This window comes from Lacerta agilis, chromosome 1 (genome assembly GCF_009819535.1).
Source record: "Lacerta agilis isolate rLacAgi1 chromosome 1, rLacAgi1.pri, whole genome shotgun sequence".
NCBI lineage: Eukaryota > Metazoa > Chordata > Lepidosauria > Squamata > Lacertidae > Lacerta > Lacerta agilis.
Window position 1 is genome coordinate 55,601,495 of NC_046312.1, and position 11,351 is coordinate 55,612,845.

The 11,351-nt window shown below is 44.7% G+C and overlaps 1 protein-coding gene across 2 annotated transcripts in view; it reads left to right on the forward strand.

Moving 5' to 3' along the window:
* ABTB2 (ankyrin repeat and BTB domain containing 2) overlaps window positions 1–997 on the forward strand; it is a 155,687-nt gene extending 154,690 nt beyond the window's left edge. The window contains exon 17 of one of the 2 annotated variants that reach the window (XM_033149935.1): window positions 266–997. In XM_033149935.1, coding sequence (XP_033005826.1) covers window positions 266–463 — 198 coding nt within the window. In that variant the 3' untranslated portion in view covers window positions 464–997. The remainder of the gene's footprint in view (window positions 1–265) is intronic. The other variant, XM_033149944.1, reaches the window with a different exon arrangement.
* Window positions 998–11,351: the final 10,354 nt, after the last annotated feature.

Sequence of the window (11,351 nt, forward strand, 5' to 3'; positions counted from 1 at the left end):
AAGGATTAGAAAGGGGGAGACTTTTACCCTCTTTAAAATATTCCAGTAGAACTGCCCCCCCCAAACCCACACACACAGGGGACAGAAAATATTCGTTAACCCCGGGATTAATATCGTCTTAACCATTTGCTGCCAGCATTTAAGCCTCCCCATACACTGAAGCTGTCTGGGTGGGGGGGGGCGCGGGAGAGGCTATAATTGACAGTTGCATTAAAAAAAATCCCGCTTATCCGCCAATCTGACATGACCCTCTTCTGTTTTGCAGATCCACAGTGCCCAGGAACTAGTCTGTTTCTGCGAGGGCTTCTTCCTCAAACACATGAGTGCCTTGTTGGACCAGGAGCCTTTCAAACAGCTCATCTACGGCAGGAACAGTAAAGTTCAGGGTCTGGATCCCCTGCAGGACTTGCAGTCCACACTGGCCAGCAGACTTCATTCCATTTACATCACCTCAAGGGTGTGATTGCCAAGAGGAACTACAGTGACCCTGTGTGCATAAGCTGCGATGCTCAAAGCACTTGCTCATCTAACTGCACTAGGACGGGATTTTGGCCCAAATTTGCCAGCTTCCCTCACCGGCAACTGGAATGCTGAAAGTTCCTCCACCACATCCAAAAATCCCCGGTATAAAAGACCTGACCATTCACTGTGCAGCTGGGATTTATAGGCACGGACACCCAAAGCAAATACTCCAGTCTAGCTCAGGAAACCTTGCTTGCTGGATTAGAAGCTGCAAGTATAAATCGTTCAGGCAGGAAAACATGCAGTCTGTTGCGTTTCTGTGAAGGAGATGCACATTCTGAAGTATGTTGTAATGTACATTCTCCGCCACATTTAGTTGCACATGAGCAGCTTGTTTGGGTGCGACAAAACTGAATCGGTACCCTAATGCTTCGATCTGTACTGAAAATTAGATGGCAGGGTTGGGAAGTTGCTAGCTGGGAACAAAACTCCTCCCTAACACCCAGGGCTTTATTTCAGGTGGAACTCAGTTCCAGCACCTCTCAGGTGGGTGCCACTGCCATTCTAAAAGAATGAGGGAGGTGTTCGTGGTGAGTTCTGGCACCTCTTTTTCTAGAAAAATAGCACTGCTAACACCCAACACTTTTGTCAAGGGTTGGTTCCACCTTTGCATTCTCTACTGAATGAACATTTAGAGTGGAATATTTAAAAAAAAAACGGAGACGTCATGCCATCTATGCAAAGTGCTCACCGTTTGGGGAGAGATTTGCAAGTGAACGATGCTTCTTCTGTGAAGGGTGTATTGTTAATAGAATAAAGGAGGAAAAGGATAGAGGGGAGTGGTATAGGAGCAAGGGGGAGAGAGATGTGTTGCAAATGTATTTGTAGAGCATGGATGGGGAACCTGTGGCTCTCCAGGTGTTGCTGGCCTCAAGCTCCCATCAGCCCCAGCCAACATGGCCAGTCTTGAGGGATGATGGTAGTTGCAGTCCCACAGTATCCAGGTGGCCACAGGCTCCCCACCCCTGTTGTAGTGTTTCAGGGAAGTTACTAGAAGTGTAATAGAAATGTGGGACTGCTTGATGTGAATATATGTTTTAGAGGCAAGAGAAGTTTTTCTCCACAATCATATCTAGGTGTTTTTTTCCGACCCTGTGAACTGCCCTCCCCATGCGCTGAAGCATTTTCGTTTTAACATGTCATTGGGAGGTTGGGAGAGCATTCAATACAAAACCAAGCATCTTTGTAAATGATAAAGGTCAAAGCACTTCAGCGTATTATGGTTGAGAAAATTAACTCAGAGAGAAAACTATTAACTCAGAGCGTATTATGGCTGAGAAAATTAACCTGAGAGCCAGTGTGGTGTAGTGGTTAAGAGCGGTAGACTTGTAATCTGGTGAACCGGGTTCGCGTCCCTGCTCCTCCACATGCAGCTGCTGGGTGACCTTGGGCTAGTCACACTTCTTTGAAGTCTCTCAGCCTCACTCACTCCATCGGGTAGTGATAAAGCGGGTTATCAAATCCAAACTCTTCTTCTCTTCTTCTTTTCTCAGGCATCAAGCCTACTTTCTTGCATCTCTCACTCACCACTGAACCATTTGTCTCTCTCTACTTCATCTCTCTGCATAATACACCAACATCACACATTACTGAAATGACATTGCTGCCAAGGTAAAATAATTCAGCCCTTCAAAAAGCCAGGAGGAACTTCTTGAGCTGCACATATTGTAAGTGGGCCAAGAATAGGGAGAGGATCAGAATGCTAAAAGTTAAAAAATGCTCAGTGCAAACAGGCTCTTGCACAGTACCTGTAGCTGTCCGAGGTAGTTGTTAAACTAGGCGGTCAGATCATACACCCTTCAATCAATCACTTTTGAAATTTGGACCAGAAACGAACCCACAAATTCAAATTTCCCTCCCCGACCCCAGAAAAAAAATCACAGAAAAGGTCAAGCTTGTTTGGGAATATCCCCAAAAGTTGTAATTCTGGAAAATAATTTTCAAAAAGCTGTTTCAGCTATCTGTACAAAAAAATATATAGATTCTGTTGCATTGCTGTAATGTTGTCTATTACATTAACTGTACATTAATGTCACTTATGTAAATGTACCATATTTTATTAACAACATAACTTTTGTTAAACTTTACAGATGGTATAAGCTCAGTTATTTTAAGGCGGCTAGGGAATGCATTATGATGAAAAGGAAGAGATAAAAACAAGAGTGCCTTATGATAAACTATGCATGAGATGGGCTCTGCATACACAAACACACTCAGGAAAATAGCTTTTCTTCCAAATTCTGTGCTCAGCTAGGACTGGGCGAACGGCATGCAGGTAGCCTTGTTTCAACAGCTAAACAGTTTCTGTGGTACTACTGCCTTAATGCCTTACTGGTCTTGGTTATGCCATCCTATAGAAAGAATAGCTTTCAGCAAGGAATTGAGTTTTGAGGTTTACAGGAAAGGTTTCAGCTGCAAGAATCTTTAAAGCAGAGCTTCCTTGCTGCTTCTGGGATGGCCAGTAGTTCAGGGTAAGTGTTGCTATCCCCTCTGTAGAAATGTGCATGCTTACCTGTGGTCTCAAACTCCTACATCCATTTGACTCCTATGAAAATGAGAGTATGGCAGCCAATGTACTCGAAATGAAGAAAGGGGAACTGTCCCTTTAAGAGCCTGAAGCATACAAATGCTCAGCTTCTTCCACCACATTATTCAAAAGATGGGGTGATTGCTCCTGTTGAAATCTGTCCTGTTACACAGCCCTCAAAAGGATAGAAGTCCAATCTCTTCTAAGAGATTGTTCCCTGCTGGAAATCTGCCAGGGCTGGGATTATCACCTCACTTACTTGCCTTCAAATGAAGCCTGCAGACCAGGGCTGGCCAAAGGCATTTTACTGCCCGAGGCAGAACAGCAAATGATGTCATCACTCCCCCTACACACCTTCTACCAGTCAAGGTACGTAGTGGGCACCTGAAGCAGATCAAATCACACAAGTGCCTCCCCCCACTTCCCTAGTAGTAAAAATACCCAACAATAATAATTTAAATAGCTAAGAATTTGCTGTCCTTTCTGGACACGCAAACTCTTTAGCAGCTGGTTCACATCACCTTACGGTAGGGCCGGTTCCCGACCCAGCAGCTTGTGGCCAGAGGCTTAGAAAGAAAGTAGCCCCAATGAAAAAGCAGCTGTTTCTAGGAATAGGAAAAGGAAGGTTAAGACACAGGTACCCAGCGTTCCAAGCACTTAACTTTTGCTGACACAACAGGAGCTCCATTTCCTCTTCTCCCTCTAGCGCATCCCCAAAATCTGCTCCAGAGGGTCCCACAAAGCAATTTTTGAGGGCGTATGAAATCCTATTATGCGCATGGAAGCCAAGACGCAGCCCATGGGTTACAATCCAAATCAGGGTGGAGGTGGTTTATGTGCGCAATGAAGAAAATGGTATCTGTAGTTGGAATATTGCTTGTTTTGCTGCAGGTGTTCTTTCTGCCGAGAAGGCAAGCCCCCTAATTTATGTTTTCATTTTCAAGTCGGCTTGCCTCTTTGTCAGTACAAAGCACCATAGCAAACACACCAAATTCAGGCTGTACCTGTTTTTCTCTCTAGCCTGCTCGTGTCTCTATGGACTGTGGCCATAAGCACAGTCCAGGAGAGCAACCCAAAGGCACCTGTGTTATCTGCCGTGTAGCCCCACAATTCCCCCAAACTTGCCAGGCCGAATGCACACTGGATCCTCCAGGGGTCTTGGCTGTAACCACAGGCTGCAGCTCCTGAATGAGCTTCCACTGCCATGCACATCCCCTAGGAAACCCCTCCCCCCCTCCTTTCCCCCTTGGAAGCTTGATGCTTCCTGACATGGCCTGCAGCTATCAGAGTAGGCCCAGAGCAGAAGCCATTTGGGGGTTAGTTAACAAAGGAAGGGAGAAAAGATGGACAAAGGGTGGCGGTTTGGGGGCTTCATCTTAAAAAGCTCCCTGAAGCCTTGTAATGTAAACAGAGAGGCTCTCATTGTCAAGAGCACTGCATCTGAGAACAACAGGAAATTAATGAAAAGCCATAGGAATACAAAAAATCCAGAATGCCAGAACCAATAGGCAGAGGCACAATTGAGGGTTGGTATCTTGGGATGCTTAAATACCCTTTTAGTGGAATTGTGCTCATTGACTGGGTATTTATTTTTTTAAACCAGCAAGAAGCAGCCCTGGTGAGTTCTTCAGAGTCTAAAGTTTCCAGCAAATTATGCTGTCGCAGCAAAGAATCTCTTGCCACCTTAAATCCTATCAAATGGGTGAAGACATAAGCTATTGTGGACTAGAATCTGCGTCATCGAATGCTGTAGCTACAGCTAGACTTACGCAGGGATGATGGATCAGAGGGGGAAGCTTGGGTGTGTTTTGGGGGGGGGGTGAGGAGGTGGAGCCTGAGAGTTGAAACCTGGCACCCTCTTCAAAATTCCTGAACTAAAGGCACATTTGCTTAATAATCAGGCAAAAAATATTAGGCTGCCATAAGCAAATCCTTTGCTTGCCTTTTCATTTTTTTTTTTAAAGCCACTCCCCTCATACATGGGAGAAATTACCAAGAGGCGATTTCTTCTGCTCTTTTCTCCTTTTTCACCACTCTGTCACCAGGCTGTCATTTCTCCCGCTGCAAAAAGAACAGGCTCCACTAACGTTCTCCTCTTTTCCTGCCAGGGCACCGCCAGTCCTGCAATGTACCTCTCCCGCAAGTCAGCTAGGTGCTGCCAGCTGTCAAAACCATTCAAGGCTCTCTGACGCAGAGGAATGATCACACTGACAACTAGGTCACATCACCTCCCAGCCTCCTGCTGGGAACAGCACCGGCCCGACACAGCTTTGCCATTTTAGTCTAATTAATCAGAGCACTCTCTCATCTCCAGCCAAGGTTTGCGAGAGTTACCTGGGCTAATGGCCCAGCTCCTACCCCTCTGAGATCACTCAGTTGCAGGTGGTGCTCTGAGCCGTGGGAATGACCCCTAGTAGGCAACGTCAAAAGTCTGCCTGCCAACCCTTTTAAATGAATTGACAGTTCTCAAGTGTGGAGGACTCAAGCTTTGGCCTTGAAAGGTTTTTCAGCTGGAGTGGTATCATCTTAACACATCACAGTTCCCCCTGCTGGTTGATCTTGCCAAAACAAAGGCTGGAAGAGTTGGAGATCTTGAAGATGAAAGGCGGACTCCTTCACACATGAATGGTTAAAACGTGCAAAAATGGCAGAAGTATCTATTTTGCTGTGTGTTCACACGTGAAAGGTTACGCTGCATACAGCTGAGGAAGTGTTTCAAATGGATCAGAGATGGTGCAACCTCAGAGTCAGTATTGTTCAGTATTAAATCACTGCTGAGAAATTGTTGTTGTTGTTTAGTCGTTTCCGACTCTTCGTGATCCCATGGACCAGAGCACACCAGGTGCTCCTGTCTTCCACTGCCTCCCGCAGTTTGGTCAAACTCATGTTGTTAGCTTCAAAAACACTGTCCAACCATCTTGTCCTCTGTCGTCCCCTTCTCCTTGTGCCCTCAATTTTTCCCAACATCAGGGTCTTTTCCAGGGAGTCTTCTCTTCTCATGAGGTAGACAAAGTATTGGAGCCTCAGCTTCAGGATCTGTCCTTCCAGTGAGCACTCAGGGCTGATTTCCTTCAGAATGGATAGGTTTGATCTCCTTGCAGTCCATGGGACTCTCAAGAGTCTCCTCCAGCACCATAATTCAAAAGCATCAATTCTTCAGCAATCAGCCTTCTTTATGGTCCAGCTCTCACTTCCATACATCACTACTTGGAAAACCATAGCATCCCAATCCCAAAGAAGGGCAGTGCCAAAGAATACTCCAACTACAGCAGAATTGTGCTCATTTCACATGCTAGCAAGGTTATGCTTAAAATTCTACAAGGCAGGCTAAGGCAGTATGTGGACCGAGAACTCCCAGAAGTACAAGCTGGATTTCGAAGGGGCAGAGGAACCAGAGACCAAATTGCGAACATGCGCTGGATTATGGAGAAAGCTAGAGAGTTCCAGAAAAACATCTACTTCTGTTTCATTGACTACGCAAAAGCATTTGACTGTGTCGACCACAGCAAACTATGGCAAGTTCTTAAAGAAATGGGAGTGCCGGATCACCTCATTTGTCTCCTGAGAAATCTCTATGTGGGACAAGAAGCTACTGTTAGAACTGGATATGGAACAACTGGTTCAAAATTGGGAAAGGAGTATGACAAGGCTGTATATTGTTTCCCTGCTTATTTAACTTATATGCAGAATTCATCATGCGAAAGGCTGGGCTGGATGAATTCCAAACTGGAATTAAGATTGCAGAAAGAAATATCAACAACCTCAGATATGCTAATGACACAGCCTTGATGGCAGAAAGTAAGGAGGAATTAAAGAACCTTTTTAATGAAGGTGAACGAGGAGAGCACAAAATATGGTCTGAAGCTCAACATCAAAAAAACTAAGATCATGGCCACCGGTCCCATCACCTCCTGGCAAATACAAGGGGAAGAAATGGAGGCAGTGAGAGATTTTACTTTCTTGGGTTCCATGATCACTGCAGATGGTGACAGCAGTCACGAAATTAAAAGACGCCTGCTTCTTGGGAGAAAAGCAATGACAAACCTAGACAGCATCTTAAAAAGCAGAAACATCACCTTGCCGACAAAGGTCCATATAGTTAAATTAAAGCTGAGAAATAGAGAGGCATTTTTTTAAGGAAAGGTTTAACCTCCTGTGCTTGTCCACTCAGCTATAGGCCCTTCTTAGTTCAACGAGGCTTCCTTGTAGGCAAAGTAGCATAAGATTGTGCTCTAAATATTGAAAAGGGACAGAAATGGGAAGTGCAGCAATGCCGCAGTGCCAGAATGGAAATCGTAACATTGCACGGTGCCATCAGATAGCTTAAAAAACACACACCCAATTCTCTACAAAAATGAAAACATCAAGGAATTTTAAATATAATATAAAAGGATTAACTATGGAAACTAGGTAAGCACACGTAATTTAAATTTAAGATCCATGTTGCAATAAATGAGGTGCTCTTACCAATTGATTCCGTCACTATGTTGTTTCTGAAATGTGAATAGCTTTGCTAATTTAATTAACATGTTGCAGCACAATACGAGGCAGCCAGCGGTGGAAGCACGGGACAGCCAGCAGCAATTTTTTAAAAAAGGTTTTTAAACTACTACTGTAGCTTCTTTCTTCACCTGCCCTTTATTTTAGCCTTATTCTCTTATACAGCTGTTCTCAAAGCTACAAGACTAATTACCTTACCATCCACCAACCTCCTTTTCTTCCTCATTTTATATAAAGTTAACAGCCAGGATTTCAATTAAGTCCAGTGCCCCTAAACAGTGATACACACAAGGAGAGGCCTCCTGTTACTCTGGTTTAATGGGCAGTAAGCTACACAGTCTATAAAACAGGAACATCTGTGTACATTAATCCCAACAGTCGGCACTGGCGAAAGGATGCATTTGGAAGCAATTTAAAACTTCTGCTACCTCTGGCTTCAATTGTGTTAAAGGCGAGCCTGAGCCACTCACAACACCAGCACATTGGCCTCAACTCCATTCACTAGCACAAAAGATCCATCAGACACGTACCTTATACTGTATACTGGGTTGATCCATCAGTTGCTGTCCTTTTTGAAATCCCATCAGGATGAGTCTCAATAGGATAGTAATGCTTATCTTGGCCAGGCAGGGCCCTCCACATAAGGGCAAGCAAAGGGCAAGGCTGGCCAGCTGGAACCCTGAACACAAGAGCGTTTCTGTTGGATGATGGAGACCATTGCGACATTTTGTTGAACATTCCACTTGCTTCCTCTTAATAATAATAAATAATAATAATGTTGTTGTTCAGTTGTTCAGTCGTGTCCGACTTTTCGTGACCCCATGGACCAGAGCACGCCAGGCACCCCTATCCTCCACTGCCTCCCGCAGTTTGGCCAAACTCATGATAGTCGCTTCGAGAACACTGTCCAAAGATCTCATCCTCTGTCGTCCCCTTCTCCTTGTGCCCTCCATCTTTCCCAACATCAGGGTTTTTTCTAGGGAGTCTTCTCTTCTCATGAGGTGGCCAAAGTATTGGAGCCTCAACTTCAGGATGATGAAAATAATAATAATAATAATAATAATAATAATAATAATAATAATAATAATAATAATTTATACTTCCCCAGCCTCTCTGGGTGGCTTCCAACAAAATACTAAAATACAGTAATCAAACAAAAGTTCCGTAATAATGAACTCAAATGTCTGAAAGCAAAAATCAAGAGCAATAAATAATAATGCTGTGTTTTCTCTAAATGCAGAGGGACACTCCCTAGAGATGCAAATATATGTATATTTGTATATCTGTGTCTGTCTGTGTATTAATAGAGACTATTTTTTAAAAAGACAAAAATGGCCCAAGAGGAACCAGTGAGCTTTCAGACTCTCAGAGATTTTGTGTCTGTTTTGCTGAGAGAGAGAGGGAGAGAAAGGATCTAAACTCTGGTTTATAAAGTAGCTGAGATATGAACCTAAGAATGTGAAGAGCCCTGATGGATCAGACCAGAGGTCCACCTAGTCCTGCACTCTCTTCTGTGGCCAACCAGATGCATGTGGGAAGCCCACAAGCAGGACCTGAGCACAACAGCATCCTCTCCACTTGTGATTCCTAGCAACTGTTTTTCAGAGGCATACTACCTCCAGCACTCGTGGCAGCCATTGTAGCCCACGAGGGTGGTATCCCACAAAATGCTCCTGCTAATGCAAGGATGTTTGGCTGCACAATGGAATTTCCCCTTCCTCTATTCTCTCTGTACCCCCCTAAACCCCCCAAAGCACTTCACTGGATACCTGAATCCCACCTAGCAACCTAAGTTTAGCTTCCAGGACCACACAACCAGATTTCCCCTTATCGTTGGTGCCAACGTGCACCATGACCACAAACTCTTCCCCAGCACTACCTACCAAGCTATCTAGGCATCAGGTAACACCTGCAACCTTTGCGTCAGGCAGGCAATTCATCCTGCAGTCCATAGGCCCATCACACTCCCAGCTATGTTCCTACTGATCGAATCGTCCACTACCACGATGTTCCTAACCACCAGAGAAGTACACACACACACACAAGCACATTAATACATTTCTCCATACATGGTACCCTGAAAGGTGTGTGCAGGGAGCCAGAAGACTGGGAAAATGTATCACTGGAAACGTTTACCAGCTCCATGTCCCAGGGTGGCCATTTCTAGTTGTTATAGCACAGGCCCCACATCTAGCAGATGCCTTAATTCTGCATTCACAGTACAGGTCTGGGGAAAATGAAGCCTTAACATTTTCCCGCCTTTTAAAGTTGCTTCTCAACTCCCAAGGCTTTAAAAGAAAGCTTGGGGAGAGGAGGAAGAAGAAAAAACCCACTACAAACCCACAGCTACTCCAAACCCACAGGGAAAAAAGCCACAAAACTGAAAGAAACCTTTCTTTTAAAAGTCTCACACTGTAAGCTGATTTTATGATTAGGTGGCCTGTGGGTTTGGGAACATCTGGGCAGCGTGTTATGTGTGTGTTGCATGCAACCTTGCCTAATCCTCGACAAACCTGTTGTTCACTGTTGTCAAGCCAGACCTCAAACCCCTGAATGCTTCAGGCCAACGGAAAGTGGTTCAATCTAAGCTGAAGTGAGTTGGAAAATATGCTTTCAACATGTAGAGAAACAAGAGGTGCTGCTCCTGCGGCATTGGCCAACAAAAACACAGACCCTGGGATCCTCAAACTGCATTCCCCTGACCTGCAGTGTGGCAGAAAGGAAGGTACAAAGATCAAGCCAGCTTAATTCATCTCTTTATTTTGCATATTTCTCTCGCTTCCAAGACCTTGCATTTCTGGCGTTTTATTCATTTACATTTTAAATAAGTACTGGGAAGGGAAAAACTATAGTAAGCAGAGGATAGGAGGGCTGCCATGTATATCAGTTAAGCCACACCACAGACCATCACAACTTTGCTTCCCACTTATGATATTTTACCAGCTACTGCTGAGACATTATCCAGCTTATCCTCAGTTGTAAGGAATAGAAACTTTTTTTTTCCTGGAGGGAAGAGAGAAAGAAGAAAACTGGATGGTCTTGGCAGCATCATACTCTGTTTCAAATAATATCCCTGCAGAAGACACAGTCCTATATTACACAACCTACTACATATGTGTTGTTTGAAGACCCAATAAGGTGCTTGTGGTACAAACTCTTCTTAATGGTCAAGAAATTGAATCCAGTCAGTGAGTCCCACCCTCCCAGTAAAGGCCTTAGCACTGAGACCACCCACCCACACTATTGCCACTGTGCACTGTGGGACATGATATCAAGTAAGAGTATTCTGTCCCCCACATTGAAAAGCAGGGAAGATGCTTTTAAAAGGACAGGATTCCCTGCCACATTCTCTGTTTTTCTAAATACAGTGGTGCCTCGCAAGACGAAATTAATTCGTTCTGCGAGTGCTGTCGTCTAGCGAAAATTTCGTCTTGCGGAGCACCAACGGGGGAAGAGCGGTTTGACGGGGGGGGGAATCGCGGATTTTTCGTCTTGCAAGGCAAGCCCATAGGAAAATTCGTCTTGCGAGACAGCCTTTCGCTAGCGAATGCCTTTCGTCTAGCGAGTTTTTCGTCTAGCGAGGCATTCGTCTAGCGAGGTACTACTGTACCAGCAGACGGTCTGGCTAGGAGGAGAAACCAATGTCTGGAATTAACCACAGAACCTGGAGCGCAAAGGTGAAGGCAGTGCTCGGGCTGCTGATTCCTCCCTTTTTATCAAAAAGCATAATATGCAGCAGGCACCTCATTGCAACTCCACCATTTCAAAATCCCACAGAGTGTTTTTACAGCTCATTGTACTG